The sequence below is a fragment of the Thalassophryne amazonica genome, chromosome 8 (assembly GCF_902500255.1).
Source record: "Thalassophryne amazonica chromosome 8, fThaAma1.1, whole genome shotgun sequence".
Lineage (NCBI taxonomy): Eukaryota > Metazoa > Chordata > Actinopteri > Batrachoidiformes > Batrachoididae > Thalassophryne > Thalassophryne amazonica.
The window spans coordinates 61,870,564-61,898,293 of record NC_047110.1 but is presented as its reverse complement, the minus strand read 5'-3'; the positions used below and the strand labels follow the sequence as shown (position 1 = coordinate 61,898,293).

The 27,730-nt window shown below is 42.5% G+C and overlaps 1 protein-coding gene across 1 annotated transcript in view; it reads left to right on the top strand.

Moving 5' to 3' along the window:
- The first annotated feature begins 4,106 nt into the window (after positions 1-4,106).
- The window catches only part of trpm1b (transient receptor potential cation channel, subfamily M, member 1b), a 38,012-nt gene continuing 14,388 nt past the window's right edge, over positions 4,107-27,730 (top strand). Inside the window, exon 1 of the mRNA XM_034176463.1 lies at positions 4,107-4,591. Coding sequence (XP_034032354.1) covers positions 4,520-4,591 — 72 coding nt within the window. The 5' untranslated portion in view covers positions 4,107-4,519. The remainder of the gene's footprint in view (positions 4,592-27,730) is intronic.

Sequence of the window (27,730 nt, the reverse complement as noted above, 5' to 3'; positions counted from 1 at the left end):
ATGATCTTCTTATGGCCTCGGACAGTGGACTCATCTCTGTGCTTGTTCTGTTAGACCTCAGTGCTGCTTTTGATACTGTTGACCATAAAATTTTATTACAGAGATTAGAGCATGCCATAGGTATTAAAGGCACTGCACTGCAGTGGTTTGAATCATATTTATCTAATAGATTACAATTTGTTCATGTAAATGGGGAATCTTCTTCACAGACTAAGGTTAATTATGGAGTTCCACAAGGTTCTGTGCTAGGACCAATTTTATTCACTTTATACATGCTTCCCTTAGGCAGTATTATTAGATGGCATTGCTTAAATTTTCATTGTTACGCAGATGATACCCAGCTTTATCTATCCATGAAGCCAGAGGACACACACCAATTAGCTAAACTGCAGGATTGTCTTACAGACATAAAGACATGGATGACCTCTAATTTCCTGCTTTTAAACTCAGATAAAACTGAAGTTATTGTACTTGGCCCCACAAATCTTAGATACATGGTGTCTAACCAGATCCTTACTCTGGGTGGCATTACCCTGACCTCTAGTAATACTGTGAGAAATCTTGGAGTCATTTTTGATCAGGATATGTCATTCAATGCGCATATTAAACAAATATGTAGGACTGCTTTTTTTGCATTTGCGCAATATCTCTAAAATTAGAAAGGTCTTGTCTCAGAGTGATGCTGAAAAACTAATTCATGCATTTATTTCCTCTAGGCTGGACTATTGTAATTCATTATTATCAGGTTGTCCTAAAAGTTCCCTGAAAAGCTTTCAGTTAATTCAAAATGCTGCAGCTAGAGTGCTAACAGGGACTAGAAGGAGAGAGCATATCTCACCCATATTGGCCTCTCTTCATTGGCTTCCTGTTAATTCTAGAATAGAATTTAAAATTCTTCTTCTTACTTATAAGATTTTGAATAATCAGGTCCCATCTTATCTTAGGGACCTCATAGTACCATATCACCCCAATAGAGCGCTTCGCTCTCAGACTGCAGGCTTACTTGTAGTTCCTAGGGTTTTTAAGAGTAGAATGGGAGGCAGAGCCTTCAGCTTTCAGGCTCCTCTCCTGTGGAACCAGCTCCCAATTCAGATCAGGGAGACAGACACCCTCTCTACTTTTAAGATTAGGCTTAAAACTTTCCTTTTTGCTAAAGCTTATAGTTAGGGCTGGATCAGGTGACCCTGAACCATCCCTTAGTTATGCTGCTATAGACTTAGACTGCTGGGGGGTTCCCATGATGCACTGAGTGTTTCTTTCTCTTTTTGCTCTGTATGCACCACTCTGCATTTAATCATTAGTGATTGATCTCTGCTCCCCTCCACAGCATGTCTTTTTCCTGGTTCTCTCCCTCAGCTCCAACCAGTCCCAGCAGAAGACTGCCCCCCCCCAAGCCTGGTTCTGCTGGAGGTTTCTTCCTGTTAAAAGGGAGTTTTTCCTTCCCACTGTCGCCAAGTGCTTGCTCACAGGGGGTCGTTTTGACCGTTGGGGTTTTTCCGTAATTATTGTATGGCCTTGCCTTACAATATAAGGCGCCTTGGGGCAACTGTTTGTTGTGATTTGGCACCATATAAATAAATTTGATTTGATTTGATTTGATATATATACTTTTTTTTAATTCAACACCTTTTTTCCCCATTTTTTCCATGTACTAAAGTAAAATAAGATTTCATTTCATCTGTGCATATAAAATGTTGATTTCTCTCAAATGTTGTTCACAAATGTGTTAAAATTTATGCTAGTGAGCATAAATTTTCCAAGTTAATCCATTCACCTGGTTGGTGTGTCAGATCAAGTTGGTGATTAAACAGTGTGATTATTGCACAGATGTGACTTGCACAGGTCACAATAAACAGCCACTCTGTCACACAACACAGTGCCACAGATATTACAGGTTTGGGGGGAGTTTCCAACTGATACGCTGACTGCAGGAATGTCCATTATAGCCGTTGCCCATGAACTAAATGTTCATTTCACGACCATAAACTGCCTCCAATGTCATTTCCAAGAATTTAGCAGTGCATTCACCAGATTCACAACAACAGGTCATGTGTAGCCAAACCAATCCGGGACAACCACATCTGGCTTTGTCACCTAGAAAGAAGAGCTGTGTTTCTTCCAAGATCAACTGCACATTTTAGAGTTTCATCTGTGCAATAATCATGCTATTTTTCAGCATCTTGATCTGCCACATTTTCCAGGTAGATGGATTGTCTTGGTAAAGGATTTACAGTGCATCCAGAAAATATTCACAGCCCTTCACATTTTCCACATTTTGTTATGTTAGAGCCTTATTCCAAAATGGATTAAATTAATTTTTTCCCCTAAAATTTCTACACACAATACCCCATAATAACAATGTGAAAATAGTTTTTGGAGATTTTTGCAAATTAATAAAAAAAAAAAAACTAAGACATCACATTTACATAACTATTCATAAAATATCCATGAAGCTCAAAATTGAGCTCAGGTGCATCCTGTTTCCACTGATCACCCCTGAGATGTTTCTACAGCTTAACTGGAGTCCACCTGGGGTAAATTCAGTTAATTGAACATGATCTGGAAAGACACACCTGTCTAGATATAAGGTCCCACAGTTTACAGTGCATGTCAGAGCACAAACCAAGCATATAGTCAAAGGAATTGTCTGTAGACCTCTGAGACAGGATTGTCTCAAAGCACAAATCTGGTACAGAAGGGTACAGAAACATTTCTGCTGCTTTGAAGGTCCCAATGAACACAGTGGTCTCCATCATCTGTAAAAGAAGTGGAAGAAGTTCAGACCCACCCGGACTCTTCTTAGAGCTGGCCGCCCATCTAAACTGACCATGTGGGAGAGAAGGGCCTTAGTCAGGGAGGTGACCAAGAACCCAATGGTCACTCTGTCGGAGCTCCAGAATTCCTCTGTTGAGAGATGAGAACCTTCCAGGAGGACAACCATCTCTGCAGCAATCCACCAATCAGGCCTGTATGGTATAGTGACCAGACAGAAGCCACCCCTTAGTAAAAGGCACATGGCACCCCACCTGGAGTTTGGCAAAAGGCACCCAAAGGAAACTCAGACCATGAGAAACAAAATTCTCTGGTCTGATGAGATGATTGAACTCTTTGGCGTGAATGCCAGGTGTCATGTTTGGAGGAAACCAGGCACCATCCCTACAGTGAAGCATTTTGGTGACAGCATCATGCTGTGTAGATGGTTTTCATGGCAGGAACTGGGAGACAAGTCAGGATTGAGGGAAAGATGAATGCAGAAATGTATAGAGACATCCTGGGTGAAAACCTGCTCCAGAGCACTCTTCCTCTCTTCTTCTCACCTCAGACTGGTGCAATGGTCCACCTTTCAGCAGGACAATGACCCTAAGCACACAGCCAAGATACCAAGGGAGCAGCTTCAGGAGAACTCTGTGAATGTCCTTGAGTAGCCGAGCCAGAACCCAGACCTGAATCCAATTTAACATCGCTGGAGAGATCTGAAAATGGCTGTGCACCGATGCTCCCCATCCACCCTGATGCAGCTTGAGGGGTGCTGCAAAGAGGAATGGGCAAAACTGCCCAAAGATAGGTGTACCAAGCTTGTGGCATCATATTCAAGAAGACTTGAGGCTGTAATTGCTGTAAAAGATGCATCAACAAAGTATTGAGCAAAGGGTGTGAATACATATGTAATTGTGATTTCTCCTTTTTTTATTATTATTTTTAAGAAATTTGCAAAAAAAAAAAAAGTTTTTTATGTTGTCATTATGGGGTGTTGTGAGTTGAATTTTGAGGGGAAAAATAAATTTACTCCATGTTGGAATAAGGCTGTAACAACAAAATGTGGAAAAAGTGAAGTGCTGTGAATACTTTCCAGATGCACTGTACAGATGCAGATTTGAACCAATTTATGGGGAGGATCAAGGGAACTAAATCTTTGGTGTGCACAGATGATTTTCACTTCAGCTCCTGAAAATTAGGAGCAAAAACCAAAGAGCTGCATTTATATTTTGCAAGAATTGGTGAAGCAACGTTCATTTTGGCAGTCTGACTGCATCATAAATAGACACTGCTGTCCTCTTAGACACACTGACACACTCATCTGATGGGACAACCTTCAGCTTTTAGCTGGCTAACTTTAGCCTCACATGGTCTGTTTAAGCCTTTCTGGGTTTGTGGCGTGTCAAAGTAGATTTACCTTCAATAACCATTTATTAAATCTCTCTCCATTAAACTCTGCCGGCTGCATTAAGCCTGATTATACCCAGCAGAGGAAAAAGGTCTATGTGTCAAGTGTGTCATTGAGTGATTTATGTCCCTGGCTGCAACTGCTGTCTTGTCATTTGGGGAGTTGAGCTGCAGATAGGAGACGGTGTTAAGTTTCTGAATGTGAATCCAGTCCAGAACCTGCTGTGATGAGCTCTGCAGTGGGTTTTCAGTGTTGATGATTTTCTTGAACTCTGACCTGTGGCTGTTATCCAAGGATCCATTTCTTCTAAATCAGTCCAATCTGCTTCTGTGAAGCATAATCTCAGTAGTCAACATGGACACCAGGGGCTCTGGTGGCACCTTTAAACGGTCCTCTCTTAAACGCACATCATCTGGCTCTCAGAAGGTAAGAGGTGCTCAGTCAACAGCTAACATCAAACAGATCTGCACTGGTTTCTGCTTTTCTTTTTATGTCCTCACCTTTGTTCTTGGATTGTTGTGGTTCCATTCATTAGAGTAATGTTTGATGGTGATCTGAAGACATGCATACAGTATAATTTGAAAATTTGCTCTCATTTTTCAGGTTTTTAAAGGAGAATTCTGAAATTTTTCAGCGTGGGCTCTATTGTTAGATATGTCTTGTGTGTGTCTGTCGGGGGGGGCACTTGAGACAGAAACTCAATTAATCGGTGCAGTACTGATTCAACATGCAAACATCCTCACAAACTGCCTGGTTATATAATGTCAATATATAATGAACAATCTAAAAACAGGCGGTGTCTTATAGAATGAACTCTTCATCAGCAGTGGACTTATAAAGCGTCAGTGAACAGCAGCTAAGGTTTGCAGATAACTGTATAATGAGCCAAACACTCACATGGTTACCTCCATAGTGATTTTCTCTGCTGCCAGACACTTCAAATGACATTTTCTCCTATTCAGTCTTAAAAGAAACGCTTTACTCGGAGTGAGTTTAAATTGCTCCATCCTATCAGGTAGCCCGTGGTGGTGTTTGTGTTCTGAAAAAGTATTGCACCTATTAATTTCATTTTTGTCCTGAATGAAAAGATGACCCCCCCCCCCCCAAAAAAATCTTAAAAATAGAGTTTTGGTTGAAAAATCCTGGAATTCTCCTTTAACTTCAGCTTCTCCATTCAGGAATAATGTGACAAATTTGACTTGTGCTGCACATCATACACATTCTCACTCCCAACTCATTGCATTTTGACCCTTGATCAGTACCTACCCCTTTGTTTGTGACGTGCAGGGTGACACGTTAATACACAGTAGCCTCATTTCTCTCGAGCATACAAATTTGTCTGCTTCGACACAGCAGGGAGCATTTCTCTTCATTTGGGTTACAGTTAAGGTCAGAGTAAGGGTTCGGGTTAGCACTTCCCTGGGCATCACTAAAAGATGCAAAGGGGGTACCCAACTCATCATATATGACTTTCGGTCCATGATGAGAGATTTGTGTCAAAATCTGTTATGTTGGGTGAATGTGTTGGCACGTCACATGGTCACTCTGGCCACTCTGGCCACCCTGCAAAGTGAAGTTTGAAGCTGTTTAATCCCACATAATGGCACGGCACAGACAGCACACAGCCATGACATTTCTTTATAAAATCTGCTGTCGTGTGAAAAACAGGCTTGAAAGCAAGGATGATACACTCTTTTTAAACCCTGTCCCAGAATAGGTACGGAAGTGGAAGCATTCTTCAAATTTCTAAGCTTTATTGCATTCCAAAAAATTAAACCCAAACCATTATCCTAATCTTAAACTTTATCCTCATCCTAACCCTAAACCATTTACGATAAAGTAATTTGTAAGGTTGCTGGATATCTCAAATATCAGGTTTAGAGCCTCATTCTGACACAGAAAGTGAACAGTGGTCTTCCTGAAATTGCTGACAGTTTCATGGATGAAAAAAAAAAATTCTATTTGGAATCAATGGAAGATTTGAGACTGGTTGTCATTTTCCCCTCATATTTTGGGTTTATTCCTTAATTTAGGTTAATCTATTAACAAACAGTTTTACTTTATGGGAATCGTAGTTTTGGAAATATTCTGTTTACTGGAACTGAGTGTTGTGTCAAATGTCATATGCAGACAAACTGCAATATCTCCAGTTATCAAGGTCAGAGAAATTGCAAAGCACAAAGTCCAAATTCATAATGAGCATAAAAAATCTATCATCAGATATATTTGTCATTTGCAGAGCAATAATCAACCATGTTGACAGTAAATTATATTGCATTCTTATGCATCACAACATGAACTGACCAAAAAGTGGTGTTGATGTTCAGCTTGCATTTGGAAGTGTTGTTGTTATCATTATTATTATTATTATTATTGTTGTTGTTGTTGTTGTTATATTTCAGCAGGTTTGAAGAACAATTTGTTTTTCAAGATCACTAAATGTTTAGATGTTTTGAAGATATACTTTTTATTGAAAATGTTAGGATTTTATTATATTTATACACAATATTTCTCTTTTTAAAGAATTCAGATCAGCAAATATTAATGGAACATCAGAAAGAAACCTGCAAATACACTGTAAACCCAAATGTTCAAATTAATTAAATACATCAAGTAGTGTAAACTCAAAGTCTTAAAAAAACATGTTGCACAAACTTGGAAGATATAGAGGACAGGGTGACATGGAAATAAATTTCACTCTGTGGTGACCCATAAACAGGTTGCCAAGAGTACACTCAGTGCCACCAGTATTTTGTGTTGTTGTTGTTGTTGTTTGTTTTGTTTTTTTTGTTGTTGTTTTTTTGTCAGATCGTACTGTGATATATGAGAATATGATTTTAAAAATATCACAAATGTGAACTCCAGTCAACACTGTAAAACAATGGTATTTTTTTTAGCAAAAATCATAAACACACAAATGAAAAAAAGGGAAAATGATTTCACCTCTTGCAGTGTTGAGTACCAGTGACTGTTATAATTGATTTCATTATTATTATTATTATTATTATTATTATTATTATTATTATTATTATTATTATTATTATTATTATTATCATCATCATCATATTTGGCTATTTTTAGAGCCACACTGTGGTTAAAGTCATGTTTGGTTTTACACATTTTGGGTTCTCTCAGAAGTTAGCAATAGACTCAAGTTCCATCTTTCTACAGGCAAAAGTAGTAAAATAAAGGAAGATCATCCTTGGGGCCGGATGGGGGGTGCATGTTTGTCAGAAGATTTAAAAATGTATGTTAATTTATAATGTGCTGTTTCAAAACCCATTGCAGTGTTGTTTAAAGAAGAAGAAGAGACACTAATCTAAAAATTTTAATTTGCTCAAGAGACCTGGGAAATGTGCTAATAACAACAACAACAACTTAATACTGCTCTTTCTCAGAACTCACCGTGCTTAACAGAAATAATGCTAATAATAAAAACCACAATGCAACAATGTATACATAAAATAATCACAATAATAGACTAAAAACAATTAACATTTAAACAATTAAGAAATCTGAACAGTACACTCTTACTGGTTGTAAACAGTAGAAAGTTTGTATGTTTTCAGTCTGGACTTGAAAATATTCACAGGACACCACTATCTAACATCAGCTGGTAGTCTATTCCACAAAAACTGGTGCACAATATGCAAACACTCTGGACACACAACAGAATGGCCTCCTGATATGGGAGGGTACCTGTGGTGGCACATATGGTGGCACCAGCTCAGACAGATAAGAGGGTCCACAACCATTCAGAATTCTAGAAGTTAACAACAGAGTCAGCATTCCAGCAGCCACCTTGTGGACCATCTGAAGACTTCTCACAAGTTTAAATATGAGGCTAGAAAACAGAGAACTGCAACCATGAGTCCTGGATGATTCAAAACCATGAATCAAAACCTCTGTATCAGTGTTGACAAAATCGGTGTAACATCTGCAATATTTCACAAATAAATACAGCAATCCTTGTTACCTCTTTGATATGTGCATCAAAGGAAAGACACTGTTCAGAGGTCACACAGAGCTTTTTAACAGTATCACTATGCTGAATCACACAGTCATCCAGAGATAAAGGGAAATCTTCATCATCTCAGTTTCTCAGAAATTGGTTGATTTCATTTGGAAAGACCTTGTAACAATCTGCTCTTCACTACATTATTTGTTATTTACAGTATTTATTAATCATAATTTCTACATCAGTTTTCCAAGAAAGAGATGATTAATGAGCCGTTACTTCAATAACATACTATATTTTAATTCCATTAAAAAAAATGGGTTCAGTTTTTGAATCTAGTAACAGACTGAGAGACCCAGAGAGGACCTGAGGCTAAGACACGATGTGCTTAGCAGAGGCAAAAAAATGAGGGTAAAAGTCATGCTTGTTGCCAGCTTTAACTCCACTCCTCCATCGTTCACTACAGAAAGCAGCTCTGTTTATTTTTTAGCAGAAACATGAGGTGTCTCATGACTCTGGTCCAATGTGATGAGATATTTGCAGAACGCTAACAGCTCACATCCTGCTCATCATTGTCAATTCAATACTTTATCATGTTATTCAACGAACAACTCAGTAAAATATTGTTGTCCATCTGTTGTACTGTTTTACTGACAAATGTAGTTTAACTGAGTAGGAAAGAAACAGATTGAAAAGGTGCATGAAGTGATGTCGTCAATGAGTTTCATACTGGAATCTGAAATCTAAATTTCAAAAATAAAAAGATTAAAAAAAAAAGTTGGCTTTAAAAATCAACTTTTTTTCCCCACAACTAAATAGGCCACATCATATGATTGCGCGATGAAAGCATCAGGCTGAGGTCAGGTGAGAGCTCGCCAGCTCAGGGATCAAGCCTGGAACTGGTCTGAGCAGGATGTACTTTAAGGCTGAGCAGCGTGCAGGTCTCTCTCTCTGAAAATCTTATAAAAGATCAATGAATATGTTTTTAAAATGTTGCAGAACTTTATGGTGTTGGACTTGTCTGACATAAGCAGTTATTTTGGAGCTTGATTCCAAATAGGATTACAGAAATTGGAAATATAGGAGCTAGGATTGTAACAAGCTCCACAATTCAGTGCATGTCAAGAGACATAATTATATTGCTGTTCCTGGTAATTATGTAGAAAGTCATCTGGTGAATGTTTGGACATTAAAGAAAGAAATAATTCTGAAGTATAAGTTGTAATCTTTGATGTTACCTGTTTCCTATTTGTATTGTTTATAAATCATTCATGATTCTTCTGCAGGTGGTCATTATTTCTTTTTTTTTTTTTCATTTTAAATGATTCAGTACAGACTTCACTATATGATTATCACAATTCACCATACATTGTTACACCCCTAATAGAAGCACTCAGCGGTGCACATCCCTCTTTAAAGCCAAACAATGAGGCAAGTAAAACTACAATAAATGTGGGTTTTGTTGTTTTTTTTCTTCATAGTTATACCAGTAAGAGACAATTTCAAACTGAAAACTAAATACATCAAATGTGATTAAGCACTTTGCTTATTTTTTCAAACCATTTCAAATTAATATAATTCTGATTACTCTGTACGTTTACTTTGCAGGTTTATGAATCAATAAACAAGAATTTTGTCACTTAAAAAAAAAGAACTGATCAACATGCAAAACAGTGGAATACTTAGAGAAGAAAATGGTGATCGAATGAAATGTTATTCAGGTGATTAGAATATGTGTAAATCAATTACAGAAGAAAATGATGTTATTTGCACACATTCTGATTTTCTTGTGTATTTTAGATGCATAACATTATGTTATTTGGACACATTCTGATAAGGCACAAGCAATGGGCATCTTTAAATCATGTTTCCTTTTATTCCAGTGCATATGGTTTATATTTAATGACATACAACCCCTGGCAAAAATTATGAAATCACCGGCCTCGGAGGATGTTCATTCAGTTGTTTAATTTTGTAGAAAAAAAGCAGATCACAGACATGACACAAAACTAAAGTCATTTCAAATGGCAACTTTCTGGCTTTAAGAAACACTATAAGAAATCAAGAAAAAAATATTATGGCAGTCAGTAACGGTTACTTTTTTAGACCAAGCAGAGGAAAAAAATATGGAATCACTCAATTCTGAGGAAAAAATTATGGAATCACCCTGTAAATTTTCATCCTCAAAACTAACACCTGCATCAAATCAGATCTGCTCGTTGACATTGACCCTATGCCATGACATTGACCCTACATGTCTTCTTGCAAGGAATGTTTTCGCAGTTTTTGCTCTATGGCAAGATGCCTTATCATCTTGAAAAATGATTTCATCATCCCCAAATATCCTTTCAATTGTCCAAAATATCAACGTAAACTTGTGCATTTATTGATGATGTAATGACAGCCATCTCCCCAGTGCCTTTACCTGACATGCAGCCCCATATCATCAATGACTGTGGAAATTTACATGTTCTCTTCAGGCAGTCATCTTTATAAATCTCATTGGAATGGCACCAAACAAAAGTTCCAGCATCATCACCTTGACTAATGCAGATTCGAGATTCATCACTGAATATGACTTTCATCCAGTCATCCACAGTCCACGATTGCTTTTCCTTAGCCCATTGTAACCTTGTTTTTTTCTGTTTAGGTGTTAATGATGGCTTTCGTTTAGCTTTTCTGTATGTAAATCCCATTTCCTTTAGGCGGTTTCTTACAGTTCGGTCACAGACGTTGACTCCAGTTTCCTCCCATTCGTTCCTCATTTGTTTTGTTGTGCATTTTTCGATTTTTGAGACATGTTGCTTTAAGTTTTCTGTCTTGACGCTTTGATGTCTTCCTTGGTCTACCAATATGTTTGCCTTTAACAACCTTCTCATGTTGTTTGTATTTGGTCCAGAGTTTAGACACAGCTGACTGTGAACAACCAACATCTTTTGCAGTATTGCATGATGATTTACTCTCTTTTAAGAGTTTGATAATCCTCTCCTTTGTTTCAATTGACATCTCTCGTGTTGGAGCCATGATTCATGTCAGTCCACTTGGTGCAACAGCTCTCCAAGGTGTGTTCACTCCTTTTTAGATGCAGACTAACGAGCAGATCTGATTTGATGCAGGTGTTAGTTTTGGGGATGAAAATTTACAGGGTGATTCCATAATTTTTTCCTCAGAATTGAGTGATTCCATATTTTTTTCCTCTGCTTGGTCTAAAAAAGTAACCATTACTGACTGCCACAATCTTTTTTTCTTGATTTCTTATAGTGTTTCTTAAAGCCAGAAAGTTGCCATTTGAAATGACTTTAGTTTTGTGTCATGTCTGTGATCTGCTTTTTTTCTACAAAATTAAACAACTGAATGAACATCCTCCGAGGCCGGTGATTCCATAATTTTTGCCAGGGGTTGTATATGTCCAAGACATATTCAGTGACTCAGAAATGTTCGTGTTTCCATCGACCCTGTCTAAAGAAAATTGGCTGTAAAAGTGATGATTCGTGTTTAAATAATCCTATGTAGTTTGTCCAAAGACTTATGGGCTCTGAAAATTGAAGCATTAGATATACAAATAGCTGTAATCCCTAAATGGTTCATGCAATATTTTTTGTTAAACCCCTGAATTAAATCTGTACGTCTACACTACAAGCAGATATTGTTTCATGTCAGCTCTATTATAATGGTGCACAAAGGCAAAATTGCAAAAACGATGTCACTGTCTAAACATTTATGGACCTGTCTAAGGCCAAGATCTGTGTGTCCGTCATATTATAGTTAGTCTCTCTGGTGAAAAATTCAAAAACCAAACAGATTGTCTTTTTTTTTTTTCAATTAACATAAAATTACCTAATGCTGTGTATGCAATAAGATTCTTCTCATCAAAATAGCAACTTTAAGTATGTTTTTAAGCATATTATAATCCTGTTGCTCACAGTGGAAGTACACACCTCATACCAAACTTGCTAGTATCACATTATGTGACACTGGTTAGCCTTGCGTTGTGATGCTAGTGAGTTCATGCTAATGTTAGCCCTTAAGGGTTGTAACAGATGATCAGGTGTCACAGACCGAACGGTCTCCCATAAAAATCATTCCCCTCTGCCTTCACTGTGCATGCCTCACTGGCTGCGGTTTACCAATTATCACCTCATTTCTACTTAAAACTGCACTCCAGTCATCATCTGTCTCAGTGACAGATATCTGAAGCTTTTGTACAACAATCATTTACACATATGTTCAGCATTATTTCATAATAAAAGATGGGGGACCAATCAGAACGCAGCAGCTACAAGACCTGCTAGCTAATGCATTCACTCTGCGTCAGTCATTTCAAAGCGTCACAGAGTATCGCCTCGTTTCTGCTTAAAACAGCCTTGTTTCTGCTTAAAACTGACTTTAGAATGATTTAAGAGGTTTTTCCTTGTCATCTGATGGTTAATAATCCCATTAATCCATTTGATCGCTTTGGGTGAAGAGACTATGTCTTAGACAAGCGGCTGAGCTCTGAAATTTGGCATGCGCAGTTGAGGCGGGGGGACCAATTTTTAGGGGTGGACCGTTTGGTCTGCTACACCAGTCGATAGCTGGTAAGCTTTCAATGTGTGTTTTTTCAGCTGCTTAGATATTTATGGAACTTCATTTTTCTAATCGTGTTTTTAGCTTCCTGGTTTGTAATGAAAATACATGTTGCAGACTGATTGTCATGGTAACATAAGAAAATATCTGACCGGTAATCGGCCAATCAGAGAACGTGTAGCGTCACAGCCACATTATATATCAGCCCAGTTTCACGTTTTTTTTTGGGGGGGTTTTTTTTGTGCTTCCGTAACCAAATGATTCAAATTTTAGTGACAAGGTTTTTCTTTTAACTCACCATTACGAACCCGACTCCTACCTCCAACCCTAACCATAACCACCCCGTCCCCCTGCTTCACTATTAATTTCGTGCAGCCATCACGAAATGTATTAGAATGAATTTGTGCTGCCGCGACGAAAATGAGATGCTTTTCTTCACAATATCAAGAACCAATAGATTAATGTATATATCGTGCTGCTGGATCACGACTTGCCATGAGACTGGGTTGTGTGTGTGTGTGTGTGTCTGTGTGTGTGTGTGTGTGTGTGTGTGTGTGTGTGTGGTGTGTGTGTGTGTGTGTGTGGTGTGTGTGTGTGTGTGTGTGTGTGTGTGTATGCATATTCCAGCTGCCATACATGTTGACCTTTAAACCTGAGCTTTTTGAACTATTCTGATTACGTGGGAAAAAAAAAAAAAAAAATTTCTTTTGGAGAAAGAAAAGCAGAGGCTATGTGACGCGTCTTATGACTCTCTTTAACCACTGGGGGGATAATCAGTGACATGCTGAACTCATGTGATGGCTAACTGGATTTTCAAACCCAGAAGGACAATGAGTGCATTTACGAAGAGAACTGACTAAAAAACACACGGGTGCTTCTTCCAGAAATATTTGTCCTCCAGAGAAAATATGGAAAAACAGATTCCAGTCCACATGGACTGGAGCATAAGTTTGGTTTCAGACAGGATCAAATCTGCACAGATTTCTTTGGCGTCACACTGCATCAAGCTCCAGCTAAGTTGCCATTCAGTAGCAAAGCCGAGCAATTAGTTGCTTTCATCGTCAACCCTGGTGACATTAGGTTCCACGTACTCGTAGAACCCCCAAATCCTTTCTGATCTGTCTCAGTGCTGGGGATAAGGCAAATAATGTTTTTTTTTATTTGAATTTTTTAATTACTTTCTTTTTAAAATCTTTATTTTTAACTGCAATGAACTCATTCAAATGTCGATATATAGGAATATAACCATAGTTTCTTTTGTTTTGTTTTTTTTTACTCATGACTGTTGAGGCTTTAAAGTCTGCACTGGAACAAATGTGGCGTGTTCTCATTGTGCACTAAGCTGTGTGTCAGCAGACACAGCCCATGTGATTCCAGTGCACAAAGGCAGAAATGTATGATGTGCACACGTGGACAAAAGCCAGCACTGTCCAAAGACTGCAACAACACCCATCAAGAAATGGGGAGGTTTCTTTATTTTATTTTTTTAAGGATCAAATACTTATTTGACTCACTGTACGCCAAGTAAATGAATGCAGATTTTGTCTTCATGCTAATGCTGTTTTTTGTATTTACGATTTTGTGCTTATGTTTGTTAAAATAAATGTCACATTTGAGTTTCACCATGAAGATTTGAAATTGGCTTAATTCATTCAACGTCAGATTTAGTGATCGACTAGTCCATGACTCATGGTACCCGACTTGTCGACGAATGATTTTCATTAGTCGTCCCAACTCTAGGATCTGGCTGTACCAACAGTAGAAACAACCCTGCAAATTGAAGAAAAATTATCCCCATCAGATTTCTGAAATGATTGTTTTGTCTTAACTTTGGTGTTAAGTTTTTCCCAACAAACACAATCATTTCCCTTCCGCATTACAACACCATCAGTCAAATGACATGTCAATCAATCAATCAATTTATTTATATAGCGCCAAATCACAACAAACAGTTGCCCCAAGGCGCTTTATATTGTAAGGCAAGGCCATACAATAATTATGTAAACCCCAACGGTCAAAACGACCCCCTGTGAGCAAGCACTTGGCTACAGTGGGAAGGAAAAACTCCCTTTTAACAGGAAGAAACCTCCAGCAGAACCAGGCTCAGGGAGGGGCAGTCTTCTGCTGGGACTGGTTGGGGCTGAGGGAGAGAACCAGGAAAAAGACATGCTGTGGAGGGGAGCAGAGATCGATCACTAATGATAAATGCAGAGTGGTGCTACAGAGCAAAAAGAGAAAGAAACAGTGCATCATGGGAACCCCCCAGCAGTCTACTGGGGGTTCCCATGGTTCACATGTGGCATATAATCGTTAGGTTAAGTTTATCTCTTCAGTGGATCAATGTTTCTTAACTGTAACTCAAACAAACAAGATCAGTTCAGTGGGGCCAAAGGATATTTTCATGAAAAATGTTCAGTTGGCAATCTGAAACTTGATGGCTGAGGACTCTTGGACCAAGATAAGCTCTCCAGTCTCAGGTCATTCTGCTTTTGGCAATTCCCACAGTAACATTTCAGTTTCTGACAGTGTTCCATTAGAGGGGATCGGCATCAATTTGACCAGCTAGCGCTTAGCTTAGTTTTCGTGTGTTATACATCATACAGACAAAGTGAGGAACCTTGGGGTAATACTTGATCGTACGTTGTCCTTTGACCTCCACATTAGCGACATTACGAGGACTGCTTTCTTCCATCTGTGAAATATATGGCTGATGCTGAGACTCTGATACATGCATTTATCTCTTCCAGACTGGATTATTGCAATGCTTTCTTTTCTGGTTTACTGCAGTCCAGGACTAGGGCTCTTCAACTGGTTCAAAATGCTGCAGCCAGACTTTTGACATGAAGCAGAAAGTTCAACCACATTACACCCATTTTGGCATCCCTTCATTGGCTTCCTGTCTCTTTGAAATCAGACTTTAAGGTGTTGCTACTAGCCAGTAAAATTGTTCATGGACTGGCACCTCCCTACCTGGCTGACCTGGTTGAGCCCTACCAGCTCGGGCCTTGCATTCGCAAGGTGCAGGACTGTTGTGTGTTCCAAGAGTGAACAAAAAGTCGGCGGGTCACAGAACCTTTTCTTATCGTGCCCCGGCTCTGTTGAACGATCTGCCCATACACATACAACACTTCTGTATAGTGCAGCAGATAAGTGAATATTTACTGAAGGATCCTTCAAATGGTGATGCAAGCACCAAATTTGGCACACATACTCCTTAGACATTACTCTTTTAAAAATGCCGGGTACCCACGTGAACTTTCAATAGGCGGCCAAGAAGGGGTCAATTGAAGTATTACACAGGGGTCAAAATTTTAAAATGCTCCAATCATATTGAAAGGTATTCCATATTATTTGTCTGATCATAAAGATTCCAAAAAGGTATAGTTTGGACTATCTGTGAATGAATGTTCCGGAGTTATCGGGTAAAAACAGCAAGAACAGTGACAAAGGTCAATTTCAATTTGTACAGGGGTCAAAAGTTAAAGTTGCTCCAATTTTGGTAAAAAGTGATGCAAATTATTAGTTGGATGAATACGATTTTAAAAAGGAATAGTTTGCATCATGTATCATGCTTAGTTATCATGTTACAGGGTAGCATATGTCACATGTCATAGAATCCAATGGATGCTGATATTGTTTAACCTTTACTTTGCAAACCAAGCATGCAACACAGTCAAAACTTATTCCATTTATTAATCCTATTAGCTCAACAGTAATTTGCACCACTTTTTACCAAAATTGGAGCAACTTTAACTTTTGACCCCTGTACAAACTGAAATTGACCTTTCTCAGTGTTCTTGCTGTTTTTACCCCGTAACTCCAGAACATTCATTCACAGATAGTCCAAACTATACCTTTTTGGAATCTTTATGATCAGACAAATAATATGGAACACCTTTCAATATGATTGGAGCATTTTTAAATTTTGACCCCTGTGTAATACCTCAATTGACCCCTTCTTGGCTGCCTATTGAAAGTTCACGTGGGTACCCGGCATTTTTAAAAGAGTAATGTCAAAGGAGTATGTGTGCCAAATTTGGTGCTTGCATCACCATTTGAAGCATTTTTTTCAGTTAACCGCTGCACTAGTAGAGATTTTTTAATCTAAATTGAAGACATCTTTTTTCCCTGTTTTATCGCTAGTATTTTATGTTATTGCGTGTCTTCTTTTATTCTTTTTACATATTTATGTTTTTATTCTTTTACTGTTTTTTTAATCTTTTAAAAAGTTAATTCATTTTGTTTTGGGCATGCCTCTACTGGTGGTTGGTTCTCACTGCGGTATTGTATCACTTCCTGTTCCGGAGCACAGCGGTGTTTTTCTGTATCTGTTAGCTGTTTAATCTGCGCAGTTAGATTGATCTAGTTAACTAGATAACGATTTGTTTCACAGTGTAATCTTCACGTGCCTTAACTAAAGCACTCCCTCTGCTGAATCACTTCTAAATTATTTACACATTATTCACTTTGTGTGTTTTTAGGAATCCCCTAGCTTAGCGCAGCTACTAGCTCTTAGCTGGTTTAGCATGGTGGCTTCTCCTGTCTCTCCCGCACTTTTCTGCTCTGGATGTGAAATGTTTAGTTATTACTCAGCCTCCTTTAGCAGTAATGGTACTTGTAATAAGTGTAGATTATTCATAGCTTTGGAGGCCAGGCTGGGCGAATTGGAGACTCGGAACCGCACCGTGGAAAATTCTACCTGGCTACAGCTAGCCAGGCCCCTGTAGTCGGTGCGGACCAAGGTAGCTTAGCCGCCGTTAGTTCCCTTCCAGCAGATCCCGAGCAGCCGGGAAAGCAGGCCGACTGGGTGACTGTGAGGAGGAAGCGTAGTCCTAAACAGAAGCCCCATGTACACCGCCAACCCGTTCACATTTCTAACCATTTTTCCTCACTCGGCGACACACCCACTGAGGATCAAACTCTGGTTATAGGCGACTCTGTTTTGAGAAATGTGAAGTTAGCGACACCAGCAACCATAGTCAATTGTCTTCCGGGGGCCAGAGCAGGCGACATTGAAGGAAATTTGAAACTGCTGGCTAAGGCTAAGCGTAAATTTAGAATTCATCATAGTACAGAAACAGCATTAGTGAAGGTTACAAATGATCTTCTTATGGCCTCAGACAGTGGACTCATCTCTGTGATTGTTCTGTTAGACCTCAGTGCTGCTTTTGATACTGTTGACCATAAAATTTTATTACAGAGATTAGAGCATGCCATAGGTATTAAAGGCACTGCGCTGCGGTGGTTTGAATCATATTTATCTAATAGATTACAATTTGTTCATGTAAATGGGGAGTCTTCTTCACAGACTAAGGTTAATTATGGAGTTCCACAAGTGTTCTGTGCAAGGACCAATTTTATTCACTTTATACATGTTTCCCTTAGGCAGTATTATTAGACGGCATTGCTTAAATTTTCATTGTTACGCAGATGATACCCAGCTTTATCTATCCATGAAGCCAGAGGACACACACCAATTAGCTAAACTGCAGGATTGTCTTACAGACATAAAGACATGGATGGCCCCACAAATCTTAGAAACATGGTGTCTAACCAGATCCTTACTCTGGATGGCATTACCCTGACCTCTAGTAATACTGTGAGAAATCTTGGAGTCATTTTTGATCAGGATATGTCATTCAGTGCGCATATTAAACAAATATGTAGGACTGCTTTTTTGCATTTGCGCAATATCTCTAAAATTAGAAAAGTCTTGTCTCAGAGTGATGCTGAAAAACTAATTCATGCATTTATTTCCTCTAGGCTGGACTATTGTAATTCATTATCAGGTTGTCCTAAAAGTTCCCTGAAAAGCCTTCAGTTAATTCAAAATGCTGCAGCTAGAGTACTAACAGGGACTAGAAGGAGAGAGCATATCTCACCCATATTGGCCTCTCTTCATTGGCTTCCTGTTAATTCTAGAATAGAATTTAAATTTCTTCTTCTTACTTATAAGGTTTTGAATAATCAGGTCCCTTCTTATCTTAGGGACCTCATAGTACCATATCACCCCAATAGAGCGCTTTGCTCTCAGACTGCAGGCTTACTTGTAGTTCCTAGGGTTTGTAAGAGTAGAATGGGAGGCACAGCCTTCAGCTTTCAGGCTCCTCTCCTGTGGAACAGCTCCCAATTCAGATCAGGGAGACAGACACCCTCTCTACTTTTAAGATTAGGCTTAAAACTTTCCTTTTTGCTAAGCTTATAGTTAGGGCTGGATCAGGTGACCCTGAACCATCCCTTAGTTATGCTGCTATAGACTTAGACTGCTGGGGGGTTCCCATGATGCACTGAGTGTTTCTTTCTCTTTTTGCTCTGTATGCACCACTCTGCATTTAATCATTAGTGATTGATCTCTGCTCCCCTCCACAGCATGTCTTTTTCCTGGTTCTCTCCCTCAGCCCCAACCAGTCCCAGCAGAAGACTGCCCCTCCCTGAGCCTGGTTCTGCTGGAGGTTTCTTCCTGTTAAAAAAGAGTTTTTCCTTCCCACTGTTGCCAAGTGCTTGCTCACAGGGGGTCGTTTTGACCTTTGGGGTTTTTCCGTAATTATTGTATGGCCTTGCCTTGTTGTGTGGGCCGCTGAAGAGGAGGTACTGCTGGCCCACCATCACCAGATGGCGCCCTGCTTGGAGTGCGGGCTTCAAGCACGAGAGGGCGCTGGAGCCACTGGGAGTGACAGCTGTCACTCTTCATCAGCACCAGCTGTCACTCAGCCAACTCATCACCATCTCCATAAAGGCCGGACTGCGACTCCACCTCCTCGCCGAGAAATCAACTACCAATCAGGTAATTTTCTCTGCTGACTCAAAAACATTGAGTAATAATCTGAACTTCTTTGCAGCCGTTTTCCTGTGGTGTGTCCTTATCTGTGGGATTGACAGTCACTATATTGTTGTTGTCTGTACGTTGTTGTGTGATTCACAACATTAAATTGTTACTTTTGGCTTATCCATTGTCCGTTCATTAACGCCCCCGTTGTGGGTCCGTGTCACGACACTTTCACAACAGGATTTCTCGGCCAGCGTCATGGATCCTGAGGGGCGTCAACCATCGCTTGAACAGCCAATGGAAGAGCGAGGTGCACAGGCGCCAGCAGGAGGCATGTTGGGTGAGCTGCAGCACATCTTAACTGCCTTTACCGCTCGGTTGGACTTAATTACCGAGCAGAGCAGTGTTCTCAATCGTAGGATGGAGGCTCTCACCGCCCAGGTGGAAGCGCGTGCTCAGGGCACTGCTGCAGCACCTCCTCCTGCTGACCATGTGCCAGAAACAGACATTCCGCTGGTCGTTCAACGAACCCCCCCACCTTTCCCTGAAGCATACATAAGCCCTCCGGAGCCGTACGGAGGCTGTGTGGAGACGTGCGCGGACTTCTTGATGCAGTGCTCACTCGTCTTTTCACAGCGTCCCGTCATGTACGCGTCAGACGCCAGCCGGGTGGCTTACGTTATAAATTTGCTTCGAGGAGAGGCACGCGCCTGGGCCACGGCGCTTTGGGAGCAGAATTCGCGGCTCCTAACGGTTTATACTGAGTTTGTGAGGGAGTTCCGACAGGTGTTCGACCACCCTCATAGAGGCGAGAAGTGTGCTGCTGTCGATACAGCAGGGGCGTCGGAGCGCAGCGGAGTATGCAGTCGACTTCCGCATCGCGGCAGCGTGAGCCGGGTGGAATGCTGTTGCGCTCTGCGCCGCCTTTGTAAACGGACTGTCTCTGGTCCTTAAGGAGCACCTGGTGGCGAAGGACGAGCCGCGGGATTTAGATGGGCTTATCGACCTGGATATACGGTTAGACAACCGATTAACGGAACACCGACGGGAGCGAGGCGAGGGGCGTGGTCAAGCACAAGCCGTCCCTCTTCCTCCCGGGTCCGAAAGGAAGCTGACTTCCCCACGCTCCACTGCCAGGGCTCTCCACGTGACAACAGCTCCCCCTGCTGACGTTGTTATGGAAACGAGCAGGGCCAAAAAACGATCAGACCAGAGACAAAGGAGGCTGATCCGTGGAGAGTGTTTTCTCTGTAGCTCTACCGAGCACACACAGAGAGAATGCCCCAAACGGTCAAAACAGCAGCACTCGTCCTTAGAGACTGGGCTAAGGGTGGGTCACAACACCCACGTGGGGAGACCCCGACGATCTGCACGTATCCCAGTCACGATCCTGAGTGGGGATCTAACCCTTCACGCCCCAGCACTGGTGGACACGGGGTCGGAGGGGAATCTGCTGGATAGCAGATGGGCAAGGGAGGTTGGGCTCCCTCTAGTGGCCTTACCGTCACCATTGTCAGTGCGGGCACTAGATGGCACCCTTCTTCCAATAATGACACACCAGACACAGCCAGTGACATTGGTGGTGTCTGGGAATCACAGGGAAGAGATTGTGTTTTATGTAACACCTTCTACCTCCCGAGTGATTTTGGGTTTTCCATGGGTGTTAAAACACAATCCCCGGATTGATTGGCCGTCTGGGGTTGTGGTACAGTGGAGCGAAACCTGCCACCGGGAGTGTTTAGGATCCTCGGTTCCACCCGGTGTGACAGCTAAGGAGGAGGTTTTAGTCCCCACCAATCTGGCGGCGGTGCCAGCTGAGTACCACGACCTTGCTGACATCTTCAGCAAGGATCTGGCACTCACACTGCCCCCGCACCGTCCGTATGATTGTGCCATTGATTTGATACCGGGCGCTGAGTACCCGTCCAGCAGGCTGTACAACCTCTCACGTCCGGAACGCGAATCAATGGAGACCTATGTCCGGGACTCGTTAGCTGCCGGGTTGATCCGGAACTCCACCTCCCCAATGGGTGCTGCTTTCTTTTTTGTGGGTAAGAAGGACGGCGGACTCCGTCCATGCATTGATTACAGAGGGCTGAACGAGATCACGGTTCGCAACTGATACCCGTTACCTCTGTTGGATTCAGTGTTCACGCCCCTGCATGGAGCCCAAATTTTCACGAAATTGGATCTTAGGAATGCTTATCACCTGGTTCGGATCCGGGAGGGAGACGAGTGGAAGACGGCATTTAACACCCCGTTAGGTCACTTTGAGTACCTGGTCATGCCGTTCGGCCTCACCAATGCGCCCGCGACGTTCCAAGCGTTGGTTAATGACGTCTTGCGGGACTTCCTGCATCGGTTTGTCTTCGTATATCTAGACGATATACTCATCTTTTCTCCGGATCCTGAGACCCATGTCAAGCATGTACCTCAGGACCTACAGCGGTTGTTGGAGAACCGGCTGTTTGTGAAGGGCGAGAAGTGTGAGTTCCAACGCACTTCTTTGTCTTTCCTGGGGTTCATAATCTCCTCCAACTCCGTCGCCCCTGATCCGGCCAAGGTTGCGGCGGTGAGAGATTGGCCCCAACCAACGAACCGTAGGAAACTACAACAGTTCCTCGGTTTTGCAAATTTCTACCGGAGGTTCATCAAGGGCTACAGTCAGGTAGTTAGCCCCCCTGACAGCCCTGACCTCCACAAAAGTCCCCTTCACCTGGTCGGATCGGTGCGAAGCCGCGTTTAGGGAGTTGAAACGCCGGTTCTCGACTGCACCGGTTCTGGTGCAGCCCGATCCCAAGTGCCAGTTTGTTGTTGAAGTGGATGCCTCTGACTCAGGGATAGGAGCCGTGCTGTCCCAGAGCGGGGAGTCCGACAAGGTTCTCCATTCATGTGCCTACTTTTCCCGTAGGTTGACCCCAGCTGAACGGAACTATGACGTCGGCAATCGGGAACTTCTTGCGGTGAAGGAAGCTCTTGAGGAGTGGAGACACCTGTTGGAGGGAGCATCGGTACCATTCACGGTTTTCACAGACCATCGGAACCTGGAGTACATCCGGACCGCGAAGCGTCTGAACCCCAGGCAAGCCCGCTGGTCGCTGTTCTTCGGGCGTTTTGACTTCCGGATCACCTACCGCCCCGGGACAAAGAACCAACGGTCTGACGCCCTGTCCCGGGTGCATGAAGAGGAGGTCAAGACCGAGCCGTCAGACCCCCCTGACACCATCATCCCCGAGTCCACTGTCGTGGCCACCCTTACCTGGGACGTGGAGAAGACCGTCCGGGAGGCCCTGACACGGAGCCCGGACCCGGGGACAGGTCTGAAGGACTAGCTGTACGTCCCACCAGAGGCCAGGGCTGCGGTCCTTGACTTCTGTCATGGTTCCAAGCTCTCCTGTCATCCAGGGGTGCGAAGGACCGTGGCAGTGGTCCGGCAGCGCTTCTGGTGGGCGTCTATGGAAGCCGACGTCCGGGAATATGTCCAGGCCTGCACCACCTGTGCCAGGGGCAAAGCCGACCACCACAAGGCCCAAGGCCTCCTCCAGCCTCTGCCCGTGCCTCGTCGCCCCTGGTCTCATATTGGCCTGGACTTGTCACGGGCCTCCCGCCGTCCCAGGGCAACACCACCATCTTAACGATAATGGACCGGTTCTCCAAGGCGGCCCACTTCGTGGCCCTCCCGAAGCTCCCGACAGCCCAGGAGACTGCAGACCTCCTGGTCCACCACGTCGTGCGTCTGCATGGGATTCCAGCAGACACTGTCTCAGATCGTGGTCCTCAGTTCTCCTCCCAGGTCTGGAGGTGTTTCTGCAGGGAACTGGGGGCCACCGTCAGTCTCTCGTCTGGGTACCACCCCCAGACGAACGGGCAGGCAGAGCGGACTAACCAGGAACTGGAGCAGGGCCTCCGCTGCGTGACCTCCGCGCACCCGGCGGCCTGGAGTGACCATCTGGCCTGGATCGAGTACGCTCATAACAGCCAAGTCTCGTCTGCCACCGGCCTCTCCCCGTTTGAAGTGTGTTTGGGGCACCAGCCCCCATTGTTCCCGCTAATGGAGGGAGAGGTCGGGGTGCCCTCGGTCCAGGCCCATCTGAGAAGGTGCCGTCGGGTGTGGCGTACCGCCCGCTCTGCCCTGCTCAAAGCCCGGACGAGGGCCAAGAACCATGCAGACCGCCGGCGTGCCCCGGCCCCTGCGTATCAGCCTGGGCAGGAGGTTTGGCTTTCTACAAAGGACATTCCCCTGCAAGTGGAATCCCAAAAGTTGAAGGACAAATACATTGGACCTTTCCCCATACTCAAGATCCTCAGTCCAGCCGCAGTGAAGCTGAAGCTGCCCGCTTCACTGCGGATCCACCCGGTTTTTCATGTATCACGCGTCAAACCACACCACGTTTCACCCCTCTGTACCCCCGGACCGGTGCCGCCTCCTGCCCGGATCATAGATGGAGAGCCTGCCTGGACCGTGCGCAGGCTCCTGGATGTCCGTCGAAAGGGCCGGGGGTTCCAGTATCTGGTGGACTGCGAGGGGTATGGACCCGAAGAACACTCCTGGATGAAGAGGAGCTTCATCCTGGACCCGGCCCTCCTGGCCGACTTCTACCGGCGGCACCCGGACAAGCCTGGTCGGGCGCCAGGAGGCGCCCATTGAGGGGGGGGTCCTGTTGTGTGGGCCGCTGAAGAGGAGGTACTGCTGGCCCACCATCACCAGATGGCGCCCTGCTTGGAGTGCGGGCTTCAAGCACGAGAGGGCGGTGGAGCCACTGGGAGTGACAGCTGTCACTCTTCATCAGCACCAGCTGTCACTCAGCCAACTCATCACCATCTCCATAAAGGCCGGACTGCGACTCCACCTCCTCGCCGAGAAATCAACTACCAATCAGGTAATTTTCTCTGCTGACTCAAAACATTGAGTAATAATCTGAACTTCTTTGCAGCCGTTTTCCTGTGGTGTGTCCTTATCTGTGGGATTGGCGTTTGGTGTGATCAGCGACGGCTTCGCTTCACACCCCAACCAGATAAGTGGTTAGACAGGAGCTGCACGAGTGTGTGATTGGAGGTGGAGGTGCTCCCTCCTTACTGATTACAGACTGTGGGATTACTGAGTGTGCGACCTCACACTCATCAGGACTGTCTCTGTTCTCTGCCAGCAGTACTGGGTCTGACTGCTGAAGACAGCGGCCACCTGGGGCGCAGGGCTTGGCGGCTCCGGTGTTCTTCAGCTCCGTTGGCGGTGGAAGCTGTGTGGATCTGGCTCTTCTCTCGCCAGGCGTCTTCTATCGTCGAGCCTGCCCACACGTCACCTGGTGTATGATTGACAGTCACTATATTGTTGTTGTCTGTACGTTGTTGTGTGATTCACAACATTAAATTGTTACTTTTGGCTTATCCATTGTCCGTTCATTAACGCCCCCTGTTGTGGGTCCGTGTCACGACACTTTCACAACATGCCTTGCAGTGTAGAGCGCCTTGGGGCGGCTGTTTGTTGTGATTTGGCGCTATATAAATAAAATTAATTTGATTTGATTTGATTTTTTTTAAGATGTGTTGTGTGAAGCGCCTTGAGGCGATCCATCATGAATTGGTGCTATATAAATTAATAAATTTGAATTTGAAATGTCAGAGGCTGCAGAATATTGTATCTTGCAAATTCAACACCAAAATTAATGAGATAGGACACAATGTCCAGGGAAGCAGAAACAGGTGGAAATTAAATTTTTGAGTGTGCCCTTTAGTTACTCAGCTTGATGGATTAGTATGAGTCTGGTCTTTATGTGGGTTTGACAGATTTGTTTGTTTTTTCTGCGTTATCCTAAATATATTTTCAAAAATGTACATACAATGGAAACAATGCATTATTTACAAACATTAGAGCTTTTGGACAAAGTGATCATACTCTTCGTAAATGTTTGATGTTGAATTGAATGTTGTGTATTGTTTCAAAACGTAATTCTTGTTAATTTGTTTGGTGTGACACAAGCTGATCCTGTGGTATTGAATTCTTCCAGGTTTTTTGGACGTGGTCAGAGGCAGTCCAAACAAGGCAGCTGCCTGCTGACTGGATTTAGGTTTTAATTGCTCTGGTTAATGAGTTTAAGTACATTCAAATAGCTGCGTCATAACGGCCAAACCCCTCTGGAAATGCTCTTTGTTTGGTTTGTCTATAATTAACACTTTCTTTTGTAGAAAAGCAAGAACAAACATGAATGGGGCAGTTTGACTTCTCTTTCTGACTCATCATCCATGAATGTTATTTGTCTTTTTTTTTCCACCATGAGTTAAACTAGGGTTCGGTCTGCTAACATCGACCATAAAAGGAAAAACTGATTCAAAAGTATGTAAAAGAATTTTTGGTTGGAAACACCAGCTAGGTTTGACCTTGTGACACTCAATGGGAGATGGTCAAGCTAGAAATGCAATAAATGAAGATTAAAGAGAGAACGTTTCTCTTCATAAATGTGATAAAACAGAGAAAGCAATTTTCTACTTTTTTAACAGCAGTTACATTCCAATACTCAAGATAGTGGCAAATCCACACAACCTCTCTCACCCACACACACACACACACATACACACACACACGACAGGCTTTGAAATTTTATATAGTTTGAAATGAGCTTAAGTGTCACTTTCTGAGATTTCCAAAGCCTTGGTTTGTTGGCCACCAAAACCACCACAGCTTGTAATGTTAATCTCAATGCAGTATTCCTTGATTTTTTTTTTTTATCTAGTTTTGAAGTTAATAATAATAATAATACATTTGATTTGTATAGCGCTTTTAACAATACTCAAAGACGCTTTACAGGTATAAAAGCAAAGCAAAACAAAGTTGCATTTTCTTTCAAAGCACAAACAAATCCACGTACAGTTGTATGTAAAACTTTGGGCACCCCTGATGATTTCCATGATTTTCCTTTATAAATCATTGGTTGTTTGGATCAGCAAATTCAGTTAAATATATCATATAGCAGACAAACACAGTGAAATTTGAGAAGTGAAATGAAGTTTATAGGATTTACAGAAAGTGTGCAATAATTCTTTAAACAAAATTAGGCAGGTGCATAAATTTGGGAACCCCAACAGAAAAAAATACATCAATATTTAGCAGAGCTTTCTTCTGCAGAAATAATAACCTCTAAACGCTTCCTATAGCTTCCAATGAGAGTCTGGATTCTGGTTGAAGGTATTTTGGACCATTCTTCTTTACAAAACATCTCAGGTTTGTTGGTTTCTGAGTATGGACAGCCCGCTTAAAAAATCACACCACAGATTTTCAATAATATCAGGTCTGGGGACTGAGATTGCCATTCCAGAACATTGCACTTCTTCCTCTGCATGAATGCCTTATTAGGTTTTGAGCAGTGTTTAGGGTCATTGTCTTGTTGAAAGATCCAGCCTCGGTGCAACTTCAGTTTTGTCACTGATTCATGAACATTGTTCTCAAGAATCTGCTGATATTGACTAGAATCCATGTGACCCTCAACTTTAACAAGATTCACAGTACCTGCACTGGCCACACAGCATGATGGAACCACCTCCAAATGTTACTGTAGCTAGCAAGCATTTTCTTGGAATGCTGTGTTCTTTTTCAGCCATGCATACCACCCCTTGTTATGTCCAAATAATTAAATTTTAGTTTCATCAGTCCATAGCACCTTATTCCAAAATGAAGCTGGCTTGTACAAATGTGCTTTAGCATACCTCCAGCAACTCTGTTTGTGGCGTGTACACAGAAAAGGCTTCCTCTGCATTACAACATCATACAGCATCTCTTTGTGCAAAGTGTGCTCTATAGTTGAACGATGTACAGAGACACTATCTGCAGGAACATCATGTTGTAGGTCTTTGAAGCAGGTCTGTGGGTTGACTATGACTGTTCTCTCCATCCTTCGCTTCAGCTTATCTGAGATTTTTCTTGGTCTGCCACTTCGGGCTTTAACTGCTACTGTGTCTGCGGTCTTCCATTTCCTCACTATGTTCCTTACAGTGGAAACTGACAGCTGAAATCCCTGAGATAGCTTTTTGTATCCTTCTCCTAAACCATGATGTTGAACAATCTTTATTTTCAGGTCATTTGAGAGTTGTTTAGAGGCTCCCATGTTGCCACTCATTAGAAGAGATGCAAAGAGGGGAAACATTTGCAAATGGCCACCTTAAATATCCTTTCTCATGATTTAATTCACCTGTGTAAGGAGGTCAAGGGTCAGTGAGCTTACCAAACCAATTTTCTGTTCCAATAACACTATGTAACAAATTTTTATTTTTGTTTTGTTCCTGG